The 26,434-nt window shown below is 40.9% G+C and overlaps 6 protein-coding genes across 7 annotated transcripts in view; 4 read left to right on the forward strand and 2 right to left on the reverse strand.

Moving 5' to 3' along the window:
* Positions 1-1,940, reverse strand: part of bud31 (BUD31 homolog) — a 4,549-nt gene extending 2,609 nt beyond the window's left edge. Inside the window, exon 1 of the mRNA XM_032537721.1 lies at positions 1,714-1,940. Coding sequence (XP_032393612.1) covers positions 1,714-1,807 — 94 coding nt within the window. The 5' untranslated portion in view covers positions 1,808-1,940. The remainder of the gene's footprint in view (positions 1-1,713) is intronic.
* A 272-nt stretch (positions 1,941-2,212) lies between these two features.
* Positions 2,213-6,218, forward strand: pdap1b (pdgfa associated protein 1b). The gene is made up of 6 exons (XM_032537720.1): positions 2,213-2,441; positions 2,666-2,757; positions 3,584-3,688; positions 3,898-4,019; positions 4,430-4,581; positions 5,766-6,218. The coding sequence occupies exons 1-6, from the start codon at positions 2,429-2,431 to the stop codon at positions 5,819-5,821; spliced, it is 540 nt and encodes a 179-aa protein (XP_032393611.1). The 5' UTR covers positions 2,213-2,428; the 3' UTR covers positions 5,822-6,218.
* Positions 6,219-7,642: 1,424 nt separating this feature from the next.
* Positions 7,643-16,542, forward strand: shmt1 (serine hydroxymethyltransferase 1 (soluble)). The gene is made up of 13 exons (XM_032537716.1): positions 7,643-7,763; positions 10,942-11,070; positions 11,322-11,467; positions 11,604-11,719; positions 11,853-12,013; positions 13,497-13,578; positions 13,684-13,896; positions 14,019-14,132; positions 14,248-14,370; positions 14,802-14,918; positions 15,094-15,204; positions 15,829-16,069; positions 16,124-16,542. The coding sequence occupies exons 2-12, from the start codon at positions 10,978-10,980 to the stop codon at positions 15,999-16,001; spliced, it is 1,449 nt and encodes a 482-aa protein (XP_032393607.1). The 5' UTR covers positions 7,643-7,763; positions 10,942-10,977; the 3' UTR covers positions 16,002-16,069; positions 16,124-16,542.
* Positions 11,369-24,760, reverse strand: atp5mf (ATP synthase membrane subunit f). 2 transcript variants are annotated; one of them, XR_004335340.1, is made up of 5 exons: positions 24,651-24,760; positions 23,390-23,497; positions 22,466-22,582; positions 22,258-22,344; positions 11,369-11,379 (listed from the first exon to the last, which is right to left on the reverse strand). XR_004335340.1 is itself a non-coding variant. In XM_032537723.1 (4 exons), the coding sequence occupies exons 1-4, from the start codon at positions 24,664-24,666 to the stop codon at positions 22,316-22,318; spliced, it is 270 nt and encodes an 89-aa protein (XP_032393614.1). In that variant the 5' UTR covers positions 24,667-24,760; the 3' UTR covers positions 22,205-22,315. The 2 variants fall into 2 exon arrangements, 1 of the variants encoding a protein (XP_032393614.1); XM_032537723.1 differs by lacking the exon at positions 11,369-11,379 and having other exon boundaries at positions 22,205-22,344.
* Positions 15,427-26,434, forward strand: part of slc29a4a (solute carrier family 29 member 4a) — a 38,252-nt gene continuing 27,244 nt past the window's right edge. Inside the window, exon 1 of the mRNA XM_032537714.1 lies at positions 15,427-15,444. The gene's annotated coding sequence lies outside the window, so the exon portion shown is untranslated. The remainder of the gene's footprint in view (positions 15,445-26,434) is intronic.
* Positions 16,972-21,783, forward strand: cpsf4 (cleavage and polyadenylation specific factor 4). The gene is made up of 8 exons (XM_032537719.1): positions 16,972-17,445; positions 17,636-17,686; positions 18,359-18,511; positions 18,627-18,722; positions 19,393-19,486; positions 19,655-19,727; positions 19,843-20,004; positions 21,283-21,783. The coding sequence occupies exons 1-8, from the start codon at positions 17,343-17,345 to the stop codon at positions 21,349-21,351; spliced, it is 801 nt and encodes a 266-aa protein (XP_032393610.1). The 5' UTR covers positions 16,972-17,342; the 3' UTR covers positions 21,352-21,783.

The following is a 26,434-nucleotide window of genomic DNA, read 5'->3' on the forward strand; positions in this document are numbered from 1 at the left end:
AACCCTCAGTCCTGGGGGCCTAAGCTTCTTCCCTGGAGTCCTTGTGCAGATTTCCTTGGATTGTGGTGGCACCTGGGTCGTGGGTGTTATAGTTATTTTGCATCCCTCTCTGTGTATTTGTGAATTGTCCTAAAAAAAAATTCTCTTACGATTTGACGCTGGAAATAAAATGTAATGTAATTGAACTTCAACCACTTCCCCAGCAGCTGCTCTTTTGATTAGTCGATTAATACAACTTAACTTCAATCAATCAATCAATCAATCAAGACCTTTCTTTGTCCCCAAGGGGCGATTCATTTTGCTGCAGTAGCAAGAAATTGACACACGGTACATGACAACAAAGACGACATCATCAATTAAAATACAGCATCAGACCAAATAGAGAAAATAAATAAATGCCACAACATTAAAAGTTTAAATCCCAGTGTACCATATGTGCCGACGTTACCTAGTCTTCCCAGAGTTACAGTGGTGCTCAAAAGTTTACATACATGCTTAAGTTGACTAAAGAGGAATAAAAATCATGTTTTGGAAATTTATTTTAATACCTAATTAAAAATGAGGTAAAATCCAACCTTTAGGACACCAATTTCTTTGTGAATGAATAACGTATTGTAAATATATTGTTCTTATTTAAAATACAGGGTCATAAGTATCATACCCCTATGTTAAATTCCCATAGAGGCAGGCAGATTTTTATTATTAAAGGCCAGTTATTTCCTATTCAGGATATTATGCATCCTGATAAAGTTCCCTTGGCCTTTAGAATTAAAATAGCCCCCCATCCTCACATACTCTTCACCATGCTTAGAGATAGGCATGGTTTTTATTTCAGTTAGACTATACCTGGTTTGATTTGCATTGAGAGATGATTTTATAGAAAGTATCCCATGCCTATCTCTAAGCATGGTGAAGAGTATGTGAGGATGTGGGGCTATTTTAATTCTAAAGGCCAAGGGAACTTTATCAGGATGCATAATTCCTGAATCCAGAAATAACTGGCCTTTAATAATAAAAATCTGCCTGCCTCATGGGAATTTAACTAGGGGTATGTATACTTATGACCCCTGTATTTTAAATAAGAACATTTATTTATTTACAATACGTTTTCATTCACAAAGAAAATTGGTGTCCTTAAAGGTTGGATTTTACCTCATTTTTTATTTAGGATTAAAATAAATTCCAAAACATGATTTTTTTAATTCCTCTTTTTAGTCAACTTAAGCATGGGCATGTAAACTTTTGAGCACCACTGTAAGCAGAGAGATGGCAGAGGGACCGAAGGAGAGTTTGTACCTATTAGTTTTGGCTCGTGGCTGACTGAAACGGGAACCGGAGGGCAGCAAATTAAATTCTGCATTTAGGGGGTGAGAACTATCGGACATGATGGATTCTGCCTTTTTAAGTACATGTCTAGTATACAGATCAGTTGGTGTCATCTGCTGAATCCCAATGATTTTGCTACTCACTTTAATTACCGTTTTAACTTTAATTAACTTGTGCATTTCCAAAATATCAGCCGAACCTCGTTCGCCAGCACTACATAAGGATAAATCATTTGTAAAATAACACTAAATGGGGATCTTTCAGCATCGAAAGATGATGCAAAGGGAGTGGTGAAATGATTTCATCGCCTAACACTGCGTGCTGTGTTTGCAGCCCGACGGCCGAGCGCTGCGAGGGGCGTCGGGATATCCTCTTCTAGCGGCCTACCTTCTCTCATTTTCTGGTCCAGCTCGTCCAACGTGGGCTCAATGAGCTCCCAGCCGTCCGGGGGGGGCTTCCGACTCCTCTTTACTTTGGGCATTTTGCTCTGTTTCGCACAAATATAGGACAAAAGCACTCCTGTGTTTTCGTTTGGATTTAGCGAACTCGTCTCAGGCGCAACAATTTGACGTCACGCAGGGTCCATTACCCCTGCGCGCTCTCAGATGACGTCACCGCTGCAAATAAACATACCTCCATTTTTTTGGGCGTATAATCACTTGTTAAATCTTCTCTTGGACTCACACAGTATTTACGTTAATGTAAATATTAATTTAGGTCAGTTTACAGATGTTTTATAAGGTTAGACAAAAGAAAAGTATTTCTGTTGCTCCTGGCATATTGCATCACTTTAGCACACTAGCATATCGCCTTAAGATAAACATCCAGATTTGGGTTATTGTATTTCACAAGTCACGTTCGTTAATTGCGCATTATGTGGAAATATGTACATTATTTAGTTTATGGTGACAAATAGGTGTACAAAAAGCTTTAAAAATCGATGTATTGAAGATTTGTTAAAAGGCAAATACTTGAACTACTCCGAGTATTTCCATACTGTGAATTCAACCAGCTGTCAGTTCGTACTGCAGTTGTGACACTTGTGTTTTTATGTCAGTATTGAGTTGTTAGGAAGTTTGTAATAAAGGAGTCGTTTGCCAAAATGCCAAAAGGAGGTAAGACTAATCTTAAAACCTGCTACACAGTGTTGACATTAGTTTAGTGCATCTGTTAACCTGCTGTCAGCAGCGACCCAGGCGACATGCCCATGTAACATATCTGTTGTTTGGACGGTGTGCAAACATGAAAACAAGCACTGACAGCATGCTCACGCCGGGAGGGTCCTGCTCTTCACACTGTGCAAATGCAAGTCTGTGTCATGTCATGGTTGTTGTTGCAGGTAGGAAAGGTGGCCACAAGGGTCGCGTGCGGACCTACACCAGTCCCGAGGAGATAGATGCCCAGATGAAGGCAGAGAAAGAGAGGAAAAAGGTTGGTCGGGTGTGCATCCCACCACGTTTGAATCATGTAACACAGACACAATGTGCAGCTGTTGAAGTATTGGTCAGGCTCTAAAAATGCTGGATCCTACACTTCCCAAAATGCAACTCTGTAAGATATTTCCATTGGAAAGAGTATCTGGATGAACTGATCTTGATGTTAATAATAATAATAATGATATTAATAATAAATGGAATTTATATAGCGCTTTTCACAGACTCAAAGTTGCTTTATAGGGGAGGTAAAAAACAAACAATGCAAAACTGAACAAGACAAGACAAAACTAAACAGAACAAAACGAAACCAGATTCAGGCACAGATGAAAAAGGAAGGGGGGGGGGGGGGGGGCGTGGTGCTACAGATAGACAGAGGTGAAGAGATGGGTCTTAATGCTGGACTGGAAGATGGTGAGGGAATCAGAGGTGCGGATCTCTTGGGGGAGGGAGTTCCAGAGCCTGGGAGCTGCCCTGGAGAAGGCTCTGTCCCCAAAACTGTGGTGGGTGGACTTGTGGGTGCAGAGGAGACCGGCTGAGGTGGATCTGAGGGACCATGAGGTTTGGTAGGGGGAGAGGAGGTCAGTGAGGTATGAGGGGGCCAGATGGTGGAGGGCTGAACATTGCTAGAATGCCCCTCTTTAAAGACTCTCATTAGCAATCCACCAGCCAGAAGAGAGAAATTGCAATCAGCTGCTGTGGTGTTTGAATGGAGTGACAACCTGCATTCATAAGTTGTGTATGTATTCCCTGCATGGCTTTGACCTGATGCATTGGTTTGAGGACATTCTCCTGTGTGTGGTCTCCTCATGTCTGTGTTACAGCAAGAGCAGGAAGCAGAGGAGGCGGGTGGTGCAGCTCAGAATGACGCAGCAGAGGAGAAGCTACCTGGATCAGGATCAGAAGACAGCGATGATGAAAACTCAGATGTACCTCTGCACTGTTTTCTGTCATTCCCTTGCTCTGTTACCAAACACACATTAATAATGTATAATAATTTGTTATTATTAACTTATGTGCACATATGAAGCACCTTGTAACGTCTTATGAACGTGATCACGTGGTCATTTCATTGTTCATTGCTATATTCAGAGCATTGGCTTTATCTTGTATGAGCTGTTGTGTGATGTGTTTGTAGAGGAGGAGAGCGGGCATAGAGGGCTTGATAGAAATCGACAACCCCAACAGAGTGGCTCAGAAGTCCAAGAAGGTGACGCAGATCGAGCTGGACGAGCCCAAGCAGTTGTCAAGGAGAGAGAGGTGTGAGTTTGGTGTCGCATGCCGTGACATTTGGAGCAGAATGGAGCAGTATAAAGCTGCTGATAGCTAGCTGTACTGTCTTGTGTACTATGTGCTAGAAAGGTCAAAATGTTTAAAAAAAATAATATTGCTAACATACTTTAAAAGTGGTGTGATTGTGCTACACAAGAGAGAAGGCACACAGTATCTACGGAAAGCCCTGCATGTAACAGTTAGGCCATTAACACTAAACAGCTGATGAGTTGGTTTTGTTTTAGGACTATTAATTCTCTGGTTCTTAATGTTTGGTAATTACTTTCCTTATGTTACTTTCCCTTCCCTGACACACACACACACACACACACACACACACACACACACACACACACACACACACACACACACACACACACACACACACACTGGCACAGAGAGGAGATTGAGAAGCAGAAAGCAAAGGAGCGCTACATGAAGATGCACCTGGCAGGGAAGACAGACCAGGCCAAAGCTGACCTCGCTCGCCTCGCCATCATTAAGAAACAGAGAGAAGATGCGGCAAGAAAGAAAGAAGAAGAGAAAAAAGGTAATCAAAACAATTAATAAAGAAATTGTTGTAAGTATTGAGTGCCCTAAGCGAGAAAAACACGACACAATGTATTACCCGGTATGGCCATGGGGGTCCTTCTCTCATCTCCAAAATCGAGCTCAGAGCAGCCGGAGGAGTCAAACTGATATCAAACTATTAATATTTAGATGCTATTTTATATTTAGTCTTAGTGTGTTAACTGTGGTTGTCCAGTTTTAGCTTTGAAAAGCAGAGCAGCTTGTCTTTGTATAGTTTTGTTAGCTATTGGATTTGGGAAGTGTAAACCCATGAAGGCCCTGCCAAACGTGCTATCCAAGGAAGTATCACAGCACATTTGTCAAAACAATTTTGCATCAATTAGTCCACATCATAAAATCCTTTCCTCTAGTACGTTGGAAGGGAAAATGCTTTTTGAAAGTACTGTGCTCCATTTAAGCCTAGCTGCGAAACAAGGTTACACTATGTTAGAACGAAATAACGGTCTGATCTTAAATTTTTTCTTGTCATACTTATAACACCAGGACCACCTAACTCTAGCCTACAGTACGAGAAAAGAGCTGCTGTTACTTAACTTGACAGGCATAGCAACAGTAACCGAGGGGGGCGAGGATCAGCGATGGGGCTTGGTATTGTTTAAAAATGTTTTAATACCGGTTCCTGAACCATACTTTTTTTCACTACCAATTTTGTAAAATGAATTTTAACAAAAAGAAATGACAACATTTACGGCAGGACACATTATGGTACAAATCTTTCCCCCCAACTCCTTTGCGCCTGTGTGATGCACACTGTAGTCAAGCCTCTCGAAATACAACATACACACTTGAGCCCTGTCTCCGTGGGTAACAGAGAGTTTTTTCCTGCATGTCTCTAAGGCGTGTTCACAGCCAATCACATGCATCGTTAGATCTTGGTAGAAGGATGCTGAATGCTTATTGGCTCACCTTAGGTTTTGACATTTGGTAAAGAATGACATGCATTTTCAGTACTCTACTATAGAGGCAATTTGGTCGGTGCCTAGTATTGGAGTTGGGTACCAGCCCTAGTTGGAGAGTGTGACCAGTAAAGTGTAATACGGTTTGCCTTTCTACACGGAGAGCTCAGTCGCAGTCTATACTTCTTCTGTACCCCTGTCCAGGCAGTGTGTCAAGCTGATTGTGTCTTTTGTTTTCTGCTTACAGCAAAAGATGCAGCGGCAGCAGCGGCGAGAGGAATAAACTCCCTCTCCATGAAATGATGCAGAATATTTATCAGAGGCGTCTTTACATGTTCATGGACTGGCGCAATATATATTTGACTATTTTTAAAGGAAGAATGTTGACATTACTGTAACATATGACCATTTGGAAAATGGTTGCGGAGACACCAGTGGAGAGGGGTTGTGTATATTTTGGGGTGGAATAATGGCGTTGAGCCTCGTTGATCCCTCCAGGAAGTTAAGCTCCCACTGAGAATACCGCAGTGTTCACATAGACTTGGAATGAACCCCTTCTAACCTATGATCTTGTACATGGTATTAATAATGGTATTGTACAAATTCTGACACTATGTTTTTCTGGGGCTCTTACGTTGTATATAACTGATTCACGAAAATATTTCAGATTAATATAATGGAACCAGTAAAATGTGCACATGTGTTTGCTTTTTTTCCCTGTGAGAAAGCTTTGACAACTGGTTTGGAGCCGGCCTTACCATCCTCGGGTGCAGGAGTTCATGTTGGATCCACTCATGTGTAAATGAGTTGAGTAAATAGAGCAAATGTTTATTTGGGAATATTAGAAGTAGAATCTGGCGTTGCAGTGAAGGCTTTGCAGCAGCATTAGAGGGATGCAACGTATACAAGATATAACTGAACAGTTGTATGAATCAATAAAATATACATAAATAGTAAACCCCTTGTGGGTTAATGTGGCACTGACATCAGTAGGAGATAAGATGAAGAAAAACTAAAAGAATTTAGGACAACTGGAGTTAAACGTTGATGGGCCGGTATGTATAAAGTCTCAGAGTAAAGTTTTAGTCGTAAGTGAATCAAAATTCTAAGAATTAAACAATTTTGCTTTTTATTTGTTGAATGATCGAAGGTGTCCCAGCCACACTCTTTATTCAACATGAAAAAGTTCATAACTTGGATTGATTTAACATAAATCGAACCAAATGTTCACGGTAGTCTGATTTTATCACAATGTAACATCTATATCAATTATGATGTAATATCATAATATAAAATAATATCATAATTGATATAGATTGATCATATGACTTTGATAATAGGTATCACATTGGTTCAGCTGTGAAATGCAAGAATTCAGGTGAGTTTGAACTAGAATAAATAATAAAACACAGTCAAATGACAAATTAAAAAAAATCTTAATATATAAACTAGCCAGGATATATATTATTCATTCAACTTTTAGAGATTATTGTTTTTAAAAGATGTTTATGAATACTATTAATATGTTGTCAGCATAACTCTAAGATAATTATCTTTCAGAATATTTCCACCTGCAGATTTCAATAAATTAAGGCATGCAAGCACTGGCTACAAAGAAAATGAGAAGCCCTAGGCTTAGTCCATGAATTGGTCTAATAAGACAAATAATGATTATTTACAAGACATAGTATTTTACACCAAATTCTGTAACCCATCAGATTCTGTGACCTGATCAAAAATTCCAGTTTTATTACCACTGCAAATAGCTTTTATATTTATATATTGTATATTTTTTGTTGGTTATAAAAAATATATACAAACAGGAACAAACTTCACGGGACATATGACCCTTCCATACAAAGAGATATCATAGTACATACTTGGTATCATACATATACTCTCTCTATCACATAACTGTTAGCCGATTTTATTTTGATAAGGTTACAAACGATATTGACTGACTTCAGTTTACAGAAATACACACTTCAGACACACTTTTTTGGAAAAAAGTGTCCACACTGCGAGCAGAGGGTGGCGGTAATGCACCTGATCTGCTAAATTAAAATCTAAAAGAAGAAGATGGAGAGCGCGGATTGGTCAGAAGTTTGGCGGACTTTAGACTTTGATCCTCTCCTGTCTCGTGTACTGTGCTTGGGACAGCCATGCTGCAGCGGAGCGTTTTGTAGCCCGTGGTCTGGTTTCAGTCCAGTTGGACTAGTGACAGCAGCGTGTCTCCAATCAACTGGTGAGTTAAATAGCTAGTCAGTGTTTCATAGTCACAAGGAAAAGCAAACACAATGGAAATGTTTGCGTTTGCAGGTAGAAATAGCTTAAAAAAAGTGTTTGCGTTTTAAACGTCTTATTTGGCACTATTTTGTTGATATATTTGCTCTCCCGGGGTTATGTAATGGCAGCACCGACCTGACATGTAACCATATCGTCTGCAGTTTGCCACCTAGTAACTTTAACTTTACGCTAATGTTAGGTGCTTTCTGTCAAAAGTTAGTTGTTAACGCTAGAGATGCATTTCCACAGCTCACCTGTACATTTTTTAGCAAACGTTTCCATTTTACAATCGGTGTTTTCCCTCACTGCTGCGTCTCTGGGTCAGTCGACCAGGGCAGAAAATAACGGTAACCATAGTTATGCGCTCGGCTAGCGGCTAGCTGTTGAGCAGCATTTCAACTTTATTTTTTATTATTTATTTTTCCCGAAGGGGAATTGTTTTTACAGCAAGGCATACAGTAACAACATCAGACAAGCAGGACAGAAGGGGTGGGAGGAGGTGTCCTAAATATTAGGAACAATTCGAGAGGGGACCGAGAGACGCCATGGGGCAGCTACAGACTGAACTAAGAGCAAGGTAAAAAGGTAAAGCTAGGTCTTTAATCTGATTTAACATTTTCAGTGGTGGAACAAGACTTAATGAGGGACCAGCGTCTGTTCCAGGTCCTATAGGAGCTGCATGAGACAGACAAGTTGAATACACAATTAGGACTGCAACTAACGATTATTTTCCGTATTGATTAATCTGGTGATTGTTTTCTTGATTAATCGATTAGTTGTTGTTGTGGTCTATAAAATGTCAGAAAATGGTGAAACGAAAAGTCAATCAGTGTTTCTTAATGTCCAAGATGACGTCCCCAAATGTCTTGTTTTGTCCACAACTCAAAGCTATAAAGTTTGCTGTCACAGAGGAGTAAATAAACTAGAAAATATTCACAATTAAGAAGATGGAATCAGAATTATCATAGTTTTTACCCCTAAAAAAAAAAAAAAAATTACAAGCCGACAGAAATAGTTGATTAATTTAAAAGTTGACAACTAATTGAGTAATCGTTGCAGCTCTATACATGGTCAACATCTCATATACTACAATTAAGACAAACCACATCCTATGATTGTACTTGGTCTAGTGACCTTTGGAAATATATAGCATGTATTGAACTAGGGCTGGGCAATATATCGATATCGTGATGTGTGACTAGATAGCGTCTTAGATTTTGGATATTGTAATTTCGTAATATGACACAAGTGTCTTTTCCTGGTTTTAAAGGTTGTGTTACAGTAAAGTGATGTCATTTTCTGAACTTCCTTTTTCTTATACTTTTTCCAACTTAATCATCATATCCACACTACTGATGATTATTTATCACAAACCTCATTGTGTAAGTACTTTGGGAAAGCAATAATTGTCAACCCTACAATATCTTTGCAATATTGATACTGAAGTATTTGATCAAAATATTGTGATGTTTGAATTTCTCCATATCGCCCAGCCCTAGATTATACTTTATTCATCCCACAACGGGGAAATTTAGTTGTTACAGCAGCAGCATTTTTTCAATAACAGCAAAAAAAACAAAACACACACAAGCAAGTAAGCACACAAGAAATACAGGCAAACAATAGACAATGATAATATGGTAGACTGAGTATATTGAACTATATTGACTATGTTGAACTTAAGAAATCAGTGAAATCAATTTTAGGAGTTGAGGGATTATGTCTAAATTAATAATTGTAACTAGGGCTGAACAATTAATCAAATGTATCAACATCAAAATTCTGAAGCTGTCATCGACGTATTTTTCCCACAACGATAATGTCTTTTGTGATCAAATTTTTATTTTTATATTAAAAAAATAATAATTTAAACGTAGCATTCATGAATAGTTACAAACAACACACTAGGACATAAGAACGTGTGTCCCATGACGATAACCTACTTTCTCCTTAAAAACATTCTACCACATGTGTAGTCACGTGACTTTGCCCGGACCAGGCAGCCGAGAGGAAAGTACGATGGAGGATAACTCAAACACAGAGACAGAGTCAACTTGTGTCCAAATAAAAAACGCACTGTCCCTTGTCTGGACATTTCTGCTTTAGACAGGAGGATTTAGAACAACGTGATTTATTGTTCATTTATCGTTATCGAGGTAAAATTGCAATTAATCGTGACTTTGATTTTAGGTCATATCGTGCAGCCCTAATAGTAACAATTAAAAACCGTCTAATATGAGAGATTCATTGACTGCTCTGCAGGGAATTTTAATGTCAGTGTAAACGTAGACAGGACAGACATCCTCAAATAAAGATCAAATAAAGATTTCATAACTTTAAAAAATGCCTTTTATTGTTATTAAACACATATACGAGATTGAAAGCAACTCCTTATTCAGTGTCAACCTGTACATAGGTGAACTGTAACAACATGGAATAAAGTAAGGAGTGCAAAAGAAGGGGGGGAGGGGGTAAAGGTGCGCAGTTCTGAGACACTATATACATATGTTTAAAAAAACAAAAGATAAATATGGTTTTATACACAGTGTGATATGCAGTGTGGAGTAATGAGATTGCAAAGACTTATCAATATTATCAAAAGTATTAAATATTAAACATTGCGCAGTAGGTGGGTAGGAGAAAGTCCAGGGGTTGGGGGTAAGATCAAAAAACCAAAGCCAGGGTGGTAGCTGTCCTTGGTGATGTTTTCTGCACAGCTGAGGCACGGGAGGTGTAAATGTCCACCAGGGAGGGGAGAGGGCCGCCAATGATCTTCTGTGCTGCCTTTACTGCTCTCCCCGTCTGCCACGGTGCAGCTGCCGTACCACGCTGTGATACAGTACGTCAGCAGGCTCTCGATCGGCGAGCAGTAGGTCAGCAGCAGGTCGGGAGTCCAGGTTGTGCTTCCTGAGGACACTCAAGAGTACTGTTTGTGTTATCTGAGTTGCCTAATAACCGTTGGTGGCAGTTTCTGCAGTTCATTTGTTTATCTGTCTGTGTGATGGTTCAAAGTTTAACTGGTGAGGCCATAGCACTGCTGCATGTCCTAATGGATCTGTATGTCAGCTGCACTCACTGTATAATCGTTTTACCAAAAGATTTTGTCTCACTTGGACGCTGTTTCTATGTCGTTTCAGATTTCCACTTTGAGTGACCAGAGAAACCAAGAAAGCATGTCTTTAACAAATGGCTACACTGTGAGCAAAGAAACATGGGTTTTGCACAACAAGATGATGCTGGAGCCTCTGTCAGTCAATGACTCTGAGGTTTGTGTTTGGTAGATTTTAAGAATGAAAGGTCTTATTTACACCCCTGTTCTGGAGACTAGAGTGGGGATTCAGTGAGAGCCTAAAGGACTTGGTTATACTTTGCATGGCGTTGTCATTGTCCAGAGCTGCAATTATTTACATTTCGGTTCCGTCCAATAGTTATTGCATATATGTATTTCTTTCACTTAAGAGCTTGTGGGACTAATTGTTATTGTTCACTGAACAATACAGTATTGTGTGTTTTTTAGGTGTTCTCCATCATAAAAAAAGAGAAGCACAGGCAGACGTACGGTCTGGAGCTGATAGCTTCCGAGAACTTTGCCAGCAGAGCGGTTCTTGAGGCTCTGGGTTCCTGCATGAACAACAAATACTCTGAGGGATATCCCGGCCAGAGGTACAGGAATTTATCAAATTACTTCTGAAATCCCAATGTTTGATTACATCCTGGTGGTGGTGCATTCTGCTTTCTCCTGCCTGTTGAATAACATATGTATAGCAGTAATAATCAGTATGAGCCATGTGGCGTTCAGGTACTATGGTGGTACGGAGCATGTTGATGAGCTGGAGAGACTCTGCCAGAAGAGGGCGCTGGAGGCCTATGGTCTGGACTCAGAAAAATGGGGCGTCAACGCGCAGCCGTACTCGGGTATCAAGTAGTGATTAAACATATAAAATTCTGTGAATGTTTTGTGTTGACACTAATTGATGTGATCAGGGTTTAGACATTCAATCTCTCCCTTTTTCCATTTGTCATATTTTTGTTGATGCTTCCCTGTCAGGTTCACCCGCTAACTTTGCCGTCTACACGGCCATCGTGGAGCCCCATGGCAGGATCATGGGGCTGGACCTTCCTGATGGAGGTCACCTGACACACGGCTTCATGACTGAGAAGAAGAAAATCTCAGCAACGTCCATCTTCTTTGAGTCCATGCCGTATAAGGTACAAAACAATCGCATGTACAACACACACTAATCAAGGAAGTCCTTAACAGTTGGGTACAAATGTCTCAAAGATGTAATAACTGTACACTATGCAATATAGTATTTACTGTAATAATTAAGTAAAGGAGACTTGATGAACGATGCTGTTCTTGTGGATGAAGTTTTAATATCATATATTGGCAATATATACAGTTTAATTGGAATATTGAAGTATTAAAGGGACTGTTCACCCCAAAATCACGGGTCCTTTTAATGACTGAGCCACACCAATTATGTTATTTCTATTTATTTTGGCACTGAATCGCACAACATTCAAGCTGACATTTGCGAAGTTTTACCAGACAAAATGGATCCTGCCATCAACCTACAAATGATTCATATTGCAGAAGTTGTAATCGTGCTTATAGGCTGGCTGATACCAACATATCAAGCTATAATAAGAAAACAACACATTGCTGTGATGATGCATGTAAATGCCCGCCAACAACAGAGGCGGCCTGTGGTGTGGGAGCAAGAGCGCTCCAAACAGCTCTGAAAGATCGTGGTTTCGAGACCCTTAACAGAAACCCTTTGGTTGAAGTATTTTCGGATTTGACCTGTTGTGTAATTTTATTGGCCCGTCTCTTGACCTAGATAAGCCGTGGTCCTCCGGTTCCAATCAAGCAGTGCATTACAACTGCGCTCAGCAAACTGGCTACATGTGCAGAGTACAGAGTGTTAGGCAAAACGTTTGGGGTCAGCAAGACCACCGTGTGCTTATGGCGTGTGCAATGCCATACAAACAAGGATGATGTGAAGGTATATCTCTCTGCTACCTACCTGGAGTGGATACGGCGCATGAGATCTTGCTGCGTAACTCCAGAGTTCACCTTGTGCCACAGATGTATGGCACAATAGACGGGACTCACGTCCTGCAATTAAACTCCCTGCTGAAGGCGGGAGGGATTTTGTCAATAGAAAGGGCCAGCCATCAATCATACTACAGGCTTTAGTAGACGGTTGTTGCATCTTAAGGCACATTTGCATCAGCACTCCCGGTAATGTGCATTGGGAGCGTAGCTTGTGATGAGTGTTGAGAGTATGAATTCAACCAGAAGATTCTAGCTTAAAAAGTGGCTTTCCGTAACACATTTTATGTTTGGAGTAGTTCCTTCTTGATTATGGAGTCCTGGACCAAGTTAAACAAGATTAGTCCACATTAATGCAAGTATGTTTACATGGCTTTGGCCTGCGGCTCCTCGTGAGAGCTGGGAATGATAACAAAAGGCTAATTTGACATAATCTGGGAGTAAAATCAAACAAAACATTTTTTTTTTTTTTTTTACAAACTTGAAACCAAAAAACCTTGTAGTTGTCTCATATAGGCAACTTTACCTCATCATTTCATTAGGATAATGTTGTATCAATACTGCTTTTCATGGCGTCCTGGCTGCATGTTGCTGTTTTGGTGTATTTGATATGACATGGTCTTCTGTTTTTAGGTGAATCCAGAGACTGGCTACATTGACTATGACAGACTGCAAGAAAACGCCCGACTGTTCCACCCAAGACTCATCATTGCAGGTACATGTTTACTTTCACACATTTAACCAAATCAATGACATGCGTGGTGTATATTCAAAGAACCTGAAAACGATCCCATTCATCTTCATCATTTTCCTTCTCCAGGAACTAGCTGCTATTCCCGCAACCTTGACTACGGCCGCCTGAAGCAGATCGCTAATGAGAACGGTGCCTATCTGATGGGAGACATGGCTCACATCAGTGGATTGGTGGCTGCTGGAGTGGTGCCTTCACCCTTTGAGCACTGTGACATTGTTACCACGACAACGCACAAGACGCTGCGTGGCTGCCGCTCCGGACTCATCTTCTACAGGAAAGGTAGAAATTGAACATGCATCGGCCAAAACGAACCACTGGTTTTGTTTTTCTTTTCTTAAATTGGAAAAGATTTCTCAAGCTTTCCATTTTCTCCCCTCTGTGTTTCTATTTCCCTCTTCCAGGCGTGCGGAGTGTGGATGCCAAGGGGAAGGAGACTTTGTACAATTTGGAGTCTTTGATTAATCAGGCTGTGTTTCCTGGGCTGCAGGGTGGACCACACAACCACGCTATTGCAGGTACACCTCATTGTTTTCCCTCTTTGACTTAGTCCCCTGTTTCATCTCAATTGTCGTTCAGGTGTGTTAGCTTCTATCTCATTTAGGTCGTGTTTGTTTCACTGGCTGTTCTCAGGTGTTGCTGTAGCTCTCAAACAAGCCATGACCCCAGAGTTCAAGGCCTACCAGATGCAGGTTCTTGCTAACTGCAAAGCTCTATCCAGTAGCCTTATTGACCACGGCTACAAGATTGTAACTGGTGAGTGCCACTCAAACAAAGGAAATAGAATAATGTTTTTAATATCAGTTACAATTGTGCAGAAGCAAACTGCATTAATCACACATAAAATGATGACAATAACAGAAGAAACTTGCATTAGCAATGATAATTAAGACAATTTTTGAGATGAAGATCTTAGATAAATTTCTACTAATTACAAGATGCTAAGTTATGAATAATTTACCCAACATTAACTTAAACATCCATAAATCCCTATTGATTTTTCATGTAGTTTCATGTACTTAAAACCATATATACTTTTGATAAACAAAGGCTGATGAAATGCCATGCTTGATGTTTTCTTTTACTAATCATATAGTGGAAAAGGGGGCGTAATAGCAGCAGGTTTCTGATAGCAGTTCCTAGCTTCATAGTCTTTGAAATTCTAATAATATTCTCTTCCTGTGTAGGCGGCTCTGACAACCATCTGATCCTGCTGGACCTGCGCAGCAAAGGGACTGATGGAGGACGAGCGGAGAAGGTCTTGGAAGCCTGTGCCATTGCTTGTAATAAGAACACCTGTCCAGGTAGAGAGAGAGAGACAATAGGATATACATGGCAGCTTTGTTTGTTTGTGTAATTAAGTTTGTAGCAAAGTAATCTTCAATGTAGCATTGGATGTGGCCATTGTTGGGGATGATTGTAAATGCCCTTTTTCCCTACAGAGGGCCACTCTTAATGTTTCCACATGTGTTGGTATAGGAGATAAGAGTGCTCTGCGCCCTAGTGGTCTGAGGTTTGGCTCTCCAGCTCTGACCTCCAGAGGCTTGGTGGAGGATGACTTCAAGAAGGTGGCTGAGTTCATTCACAGAGGTAATCTTTTAATGTCGTGTGTGTGTGTGTGTGTGTGTGTGTGTGTGTGTGTGTGTGTGTGTGTGTGTTGGTGTGTGGTGTGTGTGTGTGTGTGTGTGTGTGTGTGTGTGTGTGTGTGTGTGTGTGTGTGTGTGTGTGTGTGTGTGTGTGTGTGTGTGTGTGTGTGTGTGTGTGTGTGTGTGTGTGTGTGTGTGTGTGTGTGTGTGTGTGTGTGTGTGTGTGTGTGTGTGTGTGTGTGTGGTGTGTTGGTGTGGTGTGTGCTGAGAATTGTAACTAAAAATGATTTGACCACTGATCTGTACAGAACTAATTAAACTTGATTTAAAGAGAAGCCTTTTAGACAGAGCCAGACTAGTTGGTTCCCCTTTTCCAGTCTTTATAAGTACACCTTGAGATTATGGCTGAATGTTGCAGTGTTTTATCTCTCAATTGCAACAATGAAGTTATTATTATTAAATTTCCTACAGTTCTGATTCACGTCCCTGATTAGCTTCTTCCCCTTAGGTTCAAGAAATCAAGCATATGAGCGTTGTAGTATTTAGAGCCATCCACCTAAACAAAGCATGGTTTCACATGAATGAAATTGCAATCTGAATACCCTCCCTGCTCTCCTTCTTCCTGCAGGTATTGAGCTGACCTTGGAGGTGCAGGGAAGCCTGAATCCCAAGGCCAATCTGAAGGAGTTCATTCAGGCACTGGCCCAGGGAGAGAAGTTCCAGCAGCGCGTAGCAGAAATAAAGGCAGAGGTGGAGGGTTTCTCTGGCCAATTCCCCATGCCTGGCCTACCTGAGCTGTAGAGGGCGACAGTTTAGACACTGACCGATGCTGGACTGATGATTATAACAAACAGTATAATGACAAATCTCTCTCTCTCTCTCTCTCTCTCTCTCTCTCTCTCTCTCTCTCTGTGTGTGTGGTATTGTGTGTGGTATTGTGTGTGTATATTTGTTTTGAGTGTACACACCTGTTTAATCTGTCACTACACAAATCAAAATACTTCCTTATGACTTCACAGCAGTTCAGTTTGGGCTTGAAACAGATTGGTCTTAATAGAAAGATAGATTTGAAGACTTTGTCATCCAGTTATCCAGTGTTGTTACAGTGCCTTTGTAGTTTGAGATAGGGTTTTGGATCTCTGTTATGATCACATTTAAGCTTTAATCTAGTCAGAAATCACCATTTTGTTTGTATTAAATGTACAATTCCAAAGTTTTCTTACAGACACTACTGCAGATTTAAACATGAAGTGTAACTGTGACTTTCATATGTAAGCATCTTAGATCATACTGTATACAGAATTAATACAATTGAATTAAACGGCTACTGTGTAATATCTTATAACTTCAAGCTGGTGCAGACTTTTTAAAAACAACCAAAACCTTCAAAATGTATGTTCCTTCCTGAAAATAAATAGGGTTCATCATGAGGGACACCATTGTAGTGGATAATGGTTAAAAACACTGCTTCACGACTTTTGAGACTGTTTTTAAATGCAACATGTGCTTTGAGCTTCATCATCATCATCATCATCATCATCATCATCATCATCATCATCATCATCATCCACCTTTATGTAGTTCTGGGAAGCACAATTGAGTGCCAGCCCTACTTTTCAATGTAGCCAAGATTACAGAAAATAAATTACAATAATGCTATTTATTACCTTTTGTACTTTTACAATGTCAATTTCTCCCTAAATTAATATGGATGAATTAATTCAAGTCAGCAGAAAGGCAACCATGACGTGTAGGCTGGTTCGCCGGAGAACTCGATGATCGTTTAGTCTAGTCTTAATTCGTCAGGTCAGAGGTCAGTCTGCGGCTGCGCGCCTTCCATCCATCCACTGAGAACAAGGAGCAGTTCGGGACAAACAAGTCATAGCTAGACCGAATAATGTTAGGCAGTTTTCTTTAAAACGGTCCCATTAAGACACAAAGAACATTAGCTATTGTGGTTTCTCATCAGGGACCTCGCCGATTGATGTTAGCTTATCGGTTAGCCTAGCTAGCCTCGTTAGCCACTCTAGCTGGCTGTTGCAGAAAGTACCAACGTTAGTTGGCTACCGGGCGAGCTCAACCTTAAACCAGCTAATCTAAACTGATATTTCTTTGACCGGAGCACTTCTAACAGACGCAGACATGCAGGACATGCTGGCTACCGTGGACCACCTCAAGTTTGACCTGGAACTCGCTGTTCAGCAGCAGCTAGGAGCACAGCCTCTGCCCTTCCCCGGCATGGACAGTAAGTGCCTGTATGCTAGCTGGTACCTAGCCGCTGTAGGTAAACACGGTGTAGTTAGCTAACGGTCCAACTGATGGTACCCAACGGCAGGTGGACACTAACACCTGGCCGGTGGACGCTATTCACGTTGGCTTTGTGTTTCCTCAATCCAATGTCTTTATAAATAATTGTGTAATGTGTGTCCCTGCAGAGTCCGGGTCTGCTGTGTGTGAGTTCTTCATGCGAGCAGCTTGTCAGAAAGGTAACCACACAACAACAATCCGGCGCTACAGTATTTCCCTCCCACAAAGGCTGGGGACTCACAAGAGATGGAAAGGTCCAAACTAAAGCTGCAGAGGCAGAGTAATCCTGTCTCTTGTACGAGTCAAGCTTAAAAAAACACTGTCCCACATTCCCATAATGCAGCCATTAACGTTAGCCACTATCATCTTTGAATTGCTCCCTGTTAGATAATTGATCCAAACAAGGATAACTTCTAATGTTCAAATATAATATTACATCCACGGCTCACAAATACAATAAACACATTAAAGCCTACTGTAGGGCTGGTTGATGGTTTGACATGGTCTTTAACTGGTTACTTTACTGACTCAGTGGTTAATACCATCATCTTGTTGTGTCATATTTATTATATAGCACATATAGTTGTTAGTTATTAGGTTCCATGATAGGTCTTTAATTACTTTTTAAAAATATCAAGGGAGTTTCCTGCTCTAAGAATCAAGGAAAGGGCATTCCACATGTTAGGGTCATTAAAACAGAAACAGGATTGCCAACTTTGCATCAATCCCGCTCATCATTTTAACATTCCTCCCTCTATTGTTTACTGACCCATGGACAAAAACCTGGGGCATGAATTATGAAAGTTGTGCCATCATATCTGTGTTATAGCTTTCTTCTGTTGCACTCCCAGGTGGGATGTGTCCGTTCCGTCACATCAGCGGAGAGAAGACGGTGGTGTGTAAGCACTGGCTCAGAGGACTTTGTAAGAAGGGAGACCAGTGCGAGTTCCTCCATGAATACGACATGACAAAGATGCCTGAATGCTACTTCTACTCCAAGTTTGGTTCGTTGACTTGATGTTTCATAAAATGACACAGATGAGCTTGATGACTGACCCAGTTGTTCAATTGCCTAGAGTGTTTTTGTCCCGGTCTAAAATTGGGTGTTGTCTCTCTCAGGTGAGTGCAGCAACAAGGAATGTCCGTTCCTGCACATTGATCCAGAGTCAAAGATCAAAGATTGTCCGTGGTACGACCGAGGCTTCTGCAAACACGGTACGTCCTGCTCACATAAACATTCCAACAGTATGATATTAATGACAATAACACATTTATTTTTTTATAGCGCTTTTCTAGACACTCAAAGATACTTTACAGTTTTGGTTACATACAAACAAAACAAAACAAAAAACAGACAAGGTTACTTGACAGACGAAAAGGAAAACACAGGTGCATGGACGGGCGTAGGCAAAGCAGGAGAGGTGGGCAATGAAAATGAGGGAAACTTAGAAAGTCTGTTGTGGAAAAAACAAGTTCGAAGAGGTGAGTTTTGAGGGCCTGTTTGAAAGATGGTAGGCTGCTTTACTGTTTGATGTGGTCAGGGAGGGCGTTCTAGAGGGTGGGCGTGAGGGTGCAGCAGCTGAGAAGGTTGATGGTCCTGAGTGTGTTGGCATCAACGCACCTGAGGAGGCGGGCGGGAGTGTGACAAGTGAGGAGGTATGGGGGGGGGCAAGGGTATTAAGTGCTTTCTATGTGAAAAGTATTTTGAAGTTGGACTGGGACCCAGTGGAGTTTATGGAGAACAGGGGTGATGTGGTCTCTGCGGCGGGTGGAGGTGAAAATCCATTAATACACATAGTGTTCCCCTGCTGGTTTGAATGTCTTCATCAACAGAAAAAACTGCCTCTTTACTTTCTGTTGATCTTCACCCATCTTCCTGTCCTAGGTCCTGACTGCAGACACAGACACACAAGGAGGGTGATCTGTGTGAATTACCTGGTGGGCTTCTGTCCAGAGGGGAAATCCTGTAAATTTATGCAGTATGTTATCCTTTTTATTTTTATTCTTACATAATATAAAAAAGACACTACACCACAAAAGACACCACTTATGACTTGTTTTAGCATTTGGTGGTTTGTGATAGATATTTTTTGGATGAGACTTCACCTTGCAGTTATGTAGAGTTAACGGTAGATGTTCTTCTACAGCCCTCGGTTTGAGTTGCCTATGGGAGCTTCTGAACAGCCTCCTCTACCGCAGCAAATTCAGAACCAGACCAAGGTAAGAGGACACTTCCACAAACACCCAAATACACAGCTTCGTGTTTTTTTACCTGCTACTTTGTAGCTGAACAGCAGACCAAATATGGTTTCTCTTTGCGTGTTCCCTGCTGCAGCCTGTGCCCACCATCGGTCGCTCGTCGCTCTCTCTCATCCAGCTGACCAACTCCAGTCCAGGCATGCGGCCGCAGAACCACATGCCGATGTCTGCCCCTCAGCAAAATCACATGACTGGCAACAGAGGGCCTCGGCCCCTGGACCAGGTCACCTGCTACAAAGTGAGTCATCTGATCATTTGTCTGCCAATATTGGCCTTTTGTGTTCAAAATCAGTTCAAGACTCCAGTCCCTCTCACTGTAGTGATAAATATACTCGTGATACCTTTTGAGGCATAGTTCCACGTTTTGAGAAATTTGTTATTTGCTTTTCTGGTCTGTACAGTACACATGAAGCTCCCGCCAGCAGCTGTTTTAATACTTGACTTTTAGAAAGATATTTTCCCACATGCAACTATTTCAATAACTCATGATATAGGTTTGTAATTCTTACAGAAGAATGAAAATGGAATAAATGAAGATCATGATATTGATAGTCAAAGTCACAATTGAGTAAATTAATAATAATGATTTAATACAATTATAAATGGGTTTGATATTAAACATGTATTCTCAGGTATGCCCAACCCTCATATACCTACGCTTCAATTATACTCTTTTGTCCGTATCTTATATCTTGTACTGGTATGTTGATGATATGTATGATGGTACTGACCGCTTTTCGGGGGTAATGTGCCTGACTGTTTCTTGCCTGGGAGCAGCGGCCTACTTGAGTCTCCACTGGTTGTCTTGACAAGCGCTCGAGGCCGAGGAAAAGCCCGGAACCTGACCCCTCGTAAAACAGCAAATTATAGTTACTACACTTCAGCTTTTGTACATAAAAAAATTAGATGAAACATGTTAATTATTGAGCTTTAAAGGATCTCGTATGTAGATTTTGTCACCTTTTGGACAGAGCCAGCCTAGAAGCTTCCCTGTTTCCAGCCTTTATGCTAAGCTAAGCTAGACGGCTTTGCTCATTTAACCGTCAGCAAGAAAGCAAATAAGAGTATTTTCTTCATGTCCTTGGGTGAAAAAAATAATTGGGAATAGGGCTGCAATAAACAGATAATATATCAATATCAATGTATAAGGATAGATAGGGTTTTTAATTTTGGATACTGTAATTTAAGTGTTGTCTTTTCATTGTTTTAGACTACATACCAGTAAAGCGATGTCATTTTCTGAACATACCGGACCGAGCATAGTGATTATATCTACATCACTGATGATTATTTAACAAACATCTCACTGTGTAAATATTTTGTGAAAGAACCAATTGTCAACCCTACACTATTGCCGCATAATCAATAGAGGAATTTGGTAAAAAAAAAATGTTGTGATGTTTGATTTTCTCCAATTCGCCCAGCTCTGATTGACATTTCCAGCTTTTTTTTTTCTTTTCTTTTTTAAATAAGAATCCATTAACATATCCTCCTTTTGTCTCCCCTGTGTCTGCAGTGTGGGGAGAAGGGCCACTATGCCAACAAATGCACTAAAGGCCATCTGGCCTTCCTGAGTGGACAGTAACATTCAGCCTTGAGGTCCCCCTGATGGGGGCAGAGAGGAAGAGCAGCAGAAGAGAGGAAGCCCCTTTGCTCCACAGGCTGAAGTTGAACTTAAAGACTTTGATTGCCGCTGTTGTGCGTGTCACTTCAAACGGATACAAGCCGTAAGAAAGAGAAACATAGCTACTATTTCTATTTTTTTGTGGATACATGAAAGTAAGGAACAGAAACAATGTCACAATCTGTGTGGCTGTGGTTTAATGACTTGTTAGTCTTCAAAGTTTTCTACGTTTGTACTAAAGCGAACTGAATATTTAAAGAGACATCACACCCAGGGTCCAAGGTGCAGTGCTGTGACGTGTTGCCGCTTCTTATACATGTGACTGCATCAGTGACACCAGGCAACTTTCTATTCTCCTACTTCTAGTCAATCTGTCAGTGTGAATGCAATAAAGCGATAAATGCCAGTAAGAATGTAAATTACTACTTAAGAGCTACTGTAAGTAATCAGAGCCCAAATTCACCCTGCAGTGCTTTCTATTGTACTCGCATCACCTGAAATCTGACTTGCCACACACAATTTTGCATATAGTCAGATTTTAGACTTGCAAGCATTTTAAATTCTGGAAATGTACCAGTTGTGTGGAGATACCTTGTGTTAAAACTTAATATACATCTTTCAAACTTTTACCCAAAGGGATGTGGGACAGGATGAATTTCATTGTGTTGACAGTCTGAAAATATTCTTAAAAGCTGTACAGTGTGTACAAATAAATGTTCTTGTTACGTATTTATGTACACTTTCATTCATGTAACCGTGAGTAGCCACACTCCTGATAGTGAGAATTGGAAACTAAACACAACCACACATGATATCCAACTATGAATCTTAAGATTGTTTATTGGTCACAACAGTCACATATTCAACAAAGAGCAGGGGGAACAAAGAGGTACAAATTCAACCCCCGAAGGTCTGATGGTCTGGCTTAGTGGTACTTCCTCCAGCGATCATGTTCTGGAAAAGATAGAAAAGACACTTAATTAAATTTGTCTATATTTTCCTCTTAGAAAAACCACTTTATAGTAAAAGGTAGAACATCCTAAACATGAAGTACAGGAGTGTATGCATTTCTTACTAATGTGGTCGTATTCCCACAGGTAGCTCAACGCCACATAGCCAACCAGCAGCATAGCTACACCACCGATGCCTCCCTTCTTCACATTAATGTACTTGTTGTAGTATCTGTCGTGGCCTGCGAGAGAAAAACAAATCTGCATAAAACACGATGACATACACAGGGTTATCCTCAAATTACATATATGTGACCTGAATACAAATGCTACATGCACGGATCTTAACGTGTAAGAAGATGGGGGAAGAGGAAACGCAGAAAGAGAGCATGTGTAGTCTTTGCTTGCCGTTAATTATCACCCTTGATGAGCAGGGAGTCTACATTTTCGAGCCCTTTGTCAACCACAACGGGCGTTCTCATTAAGCATCTTATCCGACTAGGAGCCCTCCTTTAGGTTTCTAGAAGGCTTTCTCTCGAGATGTTCACAAAGCTGCAGAGAGCAACTTTTACTGACAGAGCTTCTGAATTTAGACAAGGGGGGGGGTGACCCTGTTATATTTGACATGTTTCATGAATGATGCTAGATTGACATTTTTGAAATCAGAAAAAAAAAGGTCTTACTGACTAGATTCCAATGAATGAAAGCAAAACATCCTCTGTCTCCTAAATAGGTATCCGTAAATAAAACGTTATCTAATGCGGTTGTAGTTAGATATAGTAGATTTCTGGTGAACTGTGCTGGTAAAATGGAGATTTAGGTCTTTTTTTAAATTAAAACTTAGAAATGACCGAAATAACTGCGGTCTGGTTTGCTTTCCAACTGAACGTGGAAAAAAGGTTTCTGCATCGCCTTGTTCCTTTCTCGTACTCACATTCTTCTGTTTTATTAAAAGTTGGTATTGCAAAAACCTAGGTTGAAAACTGAAGTCTTTTTTTGTGTTTTAGCTCCTCCCTTTGTAAAGTTTTAGTCAGAAGAGTTTTCCTCACCCCTGCGGACGGCTGCGATGATGCCATTAGGAGTGAAGTCTCGCCCTCCGAGCCAGCTCCCCAGCTCACCCAGTTTCACGTCCATCAGTCGCTTCTCAACTACGGGAACTGGTCACAAGGGGAGACAGCACAGACAGTTTGATTACCCATTACATACATTACATACATACATACATACATACATAGCAAAACATGCTATGGCTCTGATTGAGAGTTTTAAAAAGGTCAATCTGCCAGAGCAGTCAGCTCTGGCAAAACAGACATTCAATAACACATAATAAACCAGGACATGTTTGCTTTTTGGGTGAATTAGGCGATTATCAAATGTGTTGCCGACTTACTTTCTGCTAATCGATTCATCAATGTCGTTGCCAACCGTTTGTTTGTCTCATTTGTTATTGAATGTCTGTGTTTTGCACTTTGGCTCAGACAGAACCGTGTAGATGTCACCTTGGACTCGGAGGATGCGCATTGGTAGATCCTTCTAACATTTTAAAGACAAAACTATTATTCGAAATAATAATCTGCCGACTAATCGATAGAGGAACTAATCCTTAGTTGTAGCTCTAAATTCAGCAAAGTAAGTCAGTCAACAACGTCACCTCTACAGAGTCGTAAAGTTACAAAAGTCAATCTACAAAAAGGCACAAATGTAGCTGCCTAAACCTTCTGGATACTTTCTATCTCTGCAGCTAACTTTTGACACATTTGACATTAACCAGGTGTGTAGTTTTATTACAGCTACCGTGAACCAAGCACACCGGGCCCACCGTTTAAACCCTACTGTATGCAAAGCCTTTCGTGTTTTTATTTCTTTACGTTGTTTTTAGGATTAAAATGAGCCAAAGAGAATATCAGTTTGGGGTAAAAGGCATTGGCTGAGTTTGCAGGCTACTGGGAAAGCTAGCCAAAAGACACGGTCACATAGCTCAGATAAGCATAGACAGCTTTAATAGGATGGCGTCGTCCAAACTGCAGTTCAAACCGAAAGTTTCTGATCACCGAGCATGACAGTTAAATGTCCAAGAGCGACTCGCAGATTAATTTTAATTGCAAATCAGCCAATGACACGCAAAGTCCTTGACGTGACTTAAAGGATTCAGCGCGGCCTTCGGTCACACAGAAACCTTAACGGCGACTCATTACCGGAGTCTCAGACCGTAAAACACACGCCGTCGGTAAAAACGTGAAACTAAATTAACAACAGAACACACAACAGAGAAAACATTTGATTAATTTGGCAGAGGACACGCTGTTTTACCTGGTCTGTCCGCCATCTTGACTGGTGCGAAGGGTTCGCAGGCAGCGGGGAATGATGGGAATATAACGAGAAGTGCATTATGGGAGAATGTGTATTCTTTAGCCTGTCCACTAGAGGGCAGCAAAACAAACGAAATCAATGTCTCAAAACGAAAGCTTTTACAACCACAACGCCACACAGAACAACTAATATCCTGAACCACAACAAGGTACATTATTTTTTAAAGATTCCCTCCAAACATGTTTTAAAACAATTATTATAGTAATTAATAATGATATATCATTTAGCCTATACAAATAATATTAATATTAATAGGCCAAATACAGCTTGATGGTGTTTTTTGCCAGGCAGCTAACCCTGACCTTAACCCTAACATGACCTTTGCCACGCTGCCTGGAAGGAGGCATTTAGGGGCAAAAAACACCAAACTCCCCAAATACATAACCTGTGTATTATTAACCTATTATTTTAGGGCACCTATCTGGACACCCAAAGTCGCCTTACAATGTGTTAACAACAGTAATCATACAGCTACAAACAGTGTTGTAAAAGCCCCACAACCACAAAAAAAGAGGCATAGGTGAGCGGACATGTGTAGGAAATGAGAAACAAGGGAATCGGACAAAGAGGGAGGGTGTTAGTAAGTAGGCCAGGTGAGTTTTCTGGTGGGATTTGAATAGGTGCATATATCTAGACATGTCATGCTTTGATTCCTCCATATTTTTGTGGAACCCAATGTTAAACCTGTCACTGCTTTAAAAAGCATGTCAGATATCATGCATTTTGAAGTAGTGACCTGAAGGGTTTACCACACTGGCGTCTCCTGACACTCTATCAGAGGAATCATTTTTTCCACAGAAAGAAGCCGATCAATGAGCAGCACAACAGCCCGCAGCGCTGGCTACGAGACTTCAATGTACTACCTGAAGATATAGTGAAGAAGATGTTATTGAGGCCAGTGTTCTTGTGGCAGTTCTCAACACGCCCACCGATCAATACGCCCCACTCACACACACACACACACACACACACACACACACACACACACACACACACACACACACACACACACACACACACACACACACACACACAAACACACAGTTAATTAGGGTGCGTAGTGGTGGTTTTGGCCTTCATCCAAATCTGAGCAACAACCTCTTTCCTTTATTTGACTGATTTTCCTGCTGCGCTCTAATGACTTTCATTAGGCTAGATGGAGGGCTCATATCGATGTCTAACATCCACCCTGCTTTTTCTCATCTTTATCTTTTTTGCTGCTTCTCTCTCTACCTCACCACATAGACGTGTACACACACAATGTTGTAAAGACACATTTCTTGAAACCATCCACCCATTTCTCAATCGCCAAATCAACCCCAAAAGGCAAACATTTCCTGGTGCCACCTTTAAAAATTTGAGGCTTTTGTGTCATTGAATATCTGGGTTTTGCACTTCTGCTCGGTTAAAACAGGGAAGATGTCACTTTGGACTCTGAGGACTTGTGATTAGCGTTTGTAAATACTATTAGTCAAGGTAATTATTGGCCGACTAATCCCAGCATTTTACACCAAAACAACAATTGATGAATAGGACTACAGGTAAGAGGAAAACAACATATCTTTGATTGTGGGGTTGTGTCACACTCAGTCACACACTTGGTTGAATCAACATCTTGCTCCTGTCTGATGTACACACAACATGGTCCAGCACCTCTAATCCAATCTCACTCAGGGCCGCTCAGAAAACAGCACACACACGTGCACGCAGATGCAAACATACAG

Source organism: Etheostoma spectabile, chromosome 15 (assembly GCF_008692095.1).
Source record: "Etheostoma spectabile isolate EspeVRDwgs_2016 chromosome 15, UIUC_Espe_1.0, whole genome shotgun sequence".
Classification (NCBI taxonomy): Eukaryota; Metazoa; Chordata; class Actinopteri; order Perciformes; family Percidae; genus Etheostoma; species Etheostoma spectabile.

Coding starts and splice junctions, on each gene's coding strand:
- pdap1b (XM_032537720.1), top strand. Junction 3,689..3,897: donor GCGATGATGAAAACTCAGAT/GTACCTCTGCAC, acceptor ATGTGTTTGTAG/AGGAGGAGAGCGGGCATAGA. Junction 4,582..5,765: donor GAAAGAAGAAGAGAAAAAAG/GTAATCAAAACA, acceptor TTCTGCTTACAG/CAAAAGATGCAGCGGCAGCA.
- shmt1 (XM_032537716.1), top strand. CDS start 10,978: ATGTCTTTAACAAATGGCTACACTGTGAGCAAAGAAACATGGGTTTTG. Junction 12,014..13,496: donor TTGAGTCCATGCCGTATAAG/GTACAAAACAAT, acceptor TTCTGTTTTTAG/GTGAATCCAGAGACTGGCTA. Junction 15,205..15,828: donor GGCTGAGTTCATTCACAGAG/GTAATCTTTTAA, acceptor TTCTTCCTGCAG/GTATTGAGCTGACCTTGGAG.
- cpsf4 (XM_032537719.1), top strand. CDS start 17,343: ATGCAGGACATGCTGGCTACCGTGGACCACCTCAAGTTTGACCTGGAA. Junction 17,687..18,358: donor GCGAGCAGCTTGTCAGAAAG/GTAACCACACAA, acceptor TTGCACTCCCAG/GTGGGATGTGTCCGTTCCGT. Junction 18,512..18,626: donor CTACTTCTACTCCAAGTTTG/GTTCGTTGACTT, acceptor TGTCTCTCTCAG/GTGAGTGCAGCAACAAGGAA.
- atp5mf (XM_032537723.1), bottom strand. Junction 22,583..23,389: donor CATCGCAGCCGTCCGCAGGG/GTGAGGAAAACT, acceptor TTTCTCTCGCAG/GCCACGACAGATACTACAAC. Junction 22,345..22,465: donor GTGGGAATACGACCACATTA/GTAAGAAATGCA, acceptor TATCTTTTCCAG/AACATGATCGCTGGAGGAAG.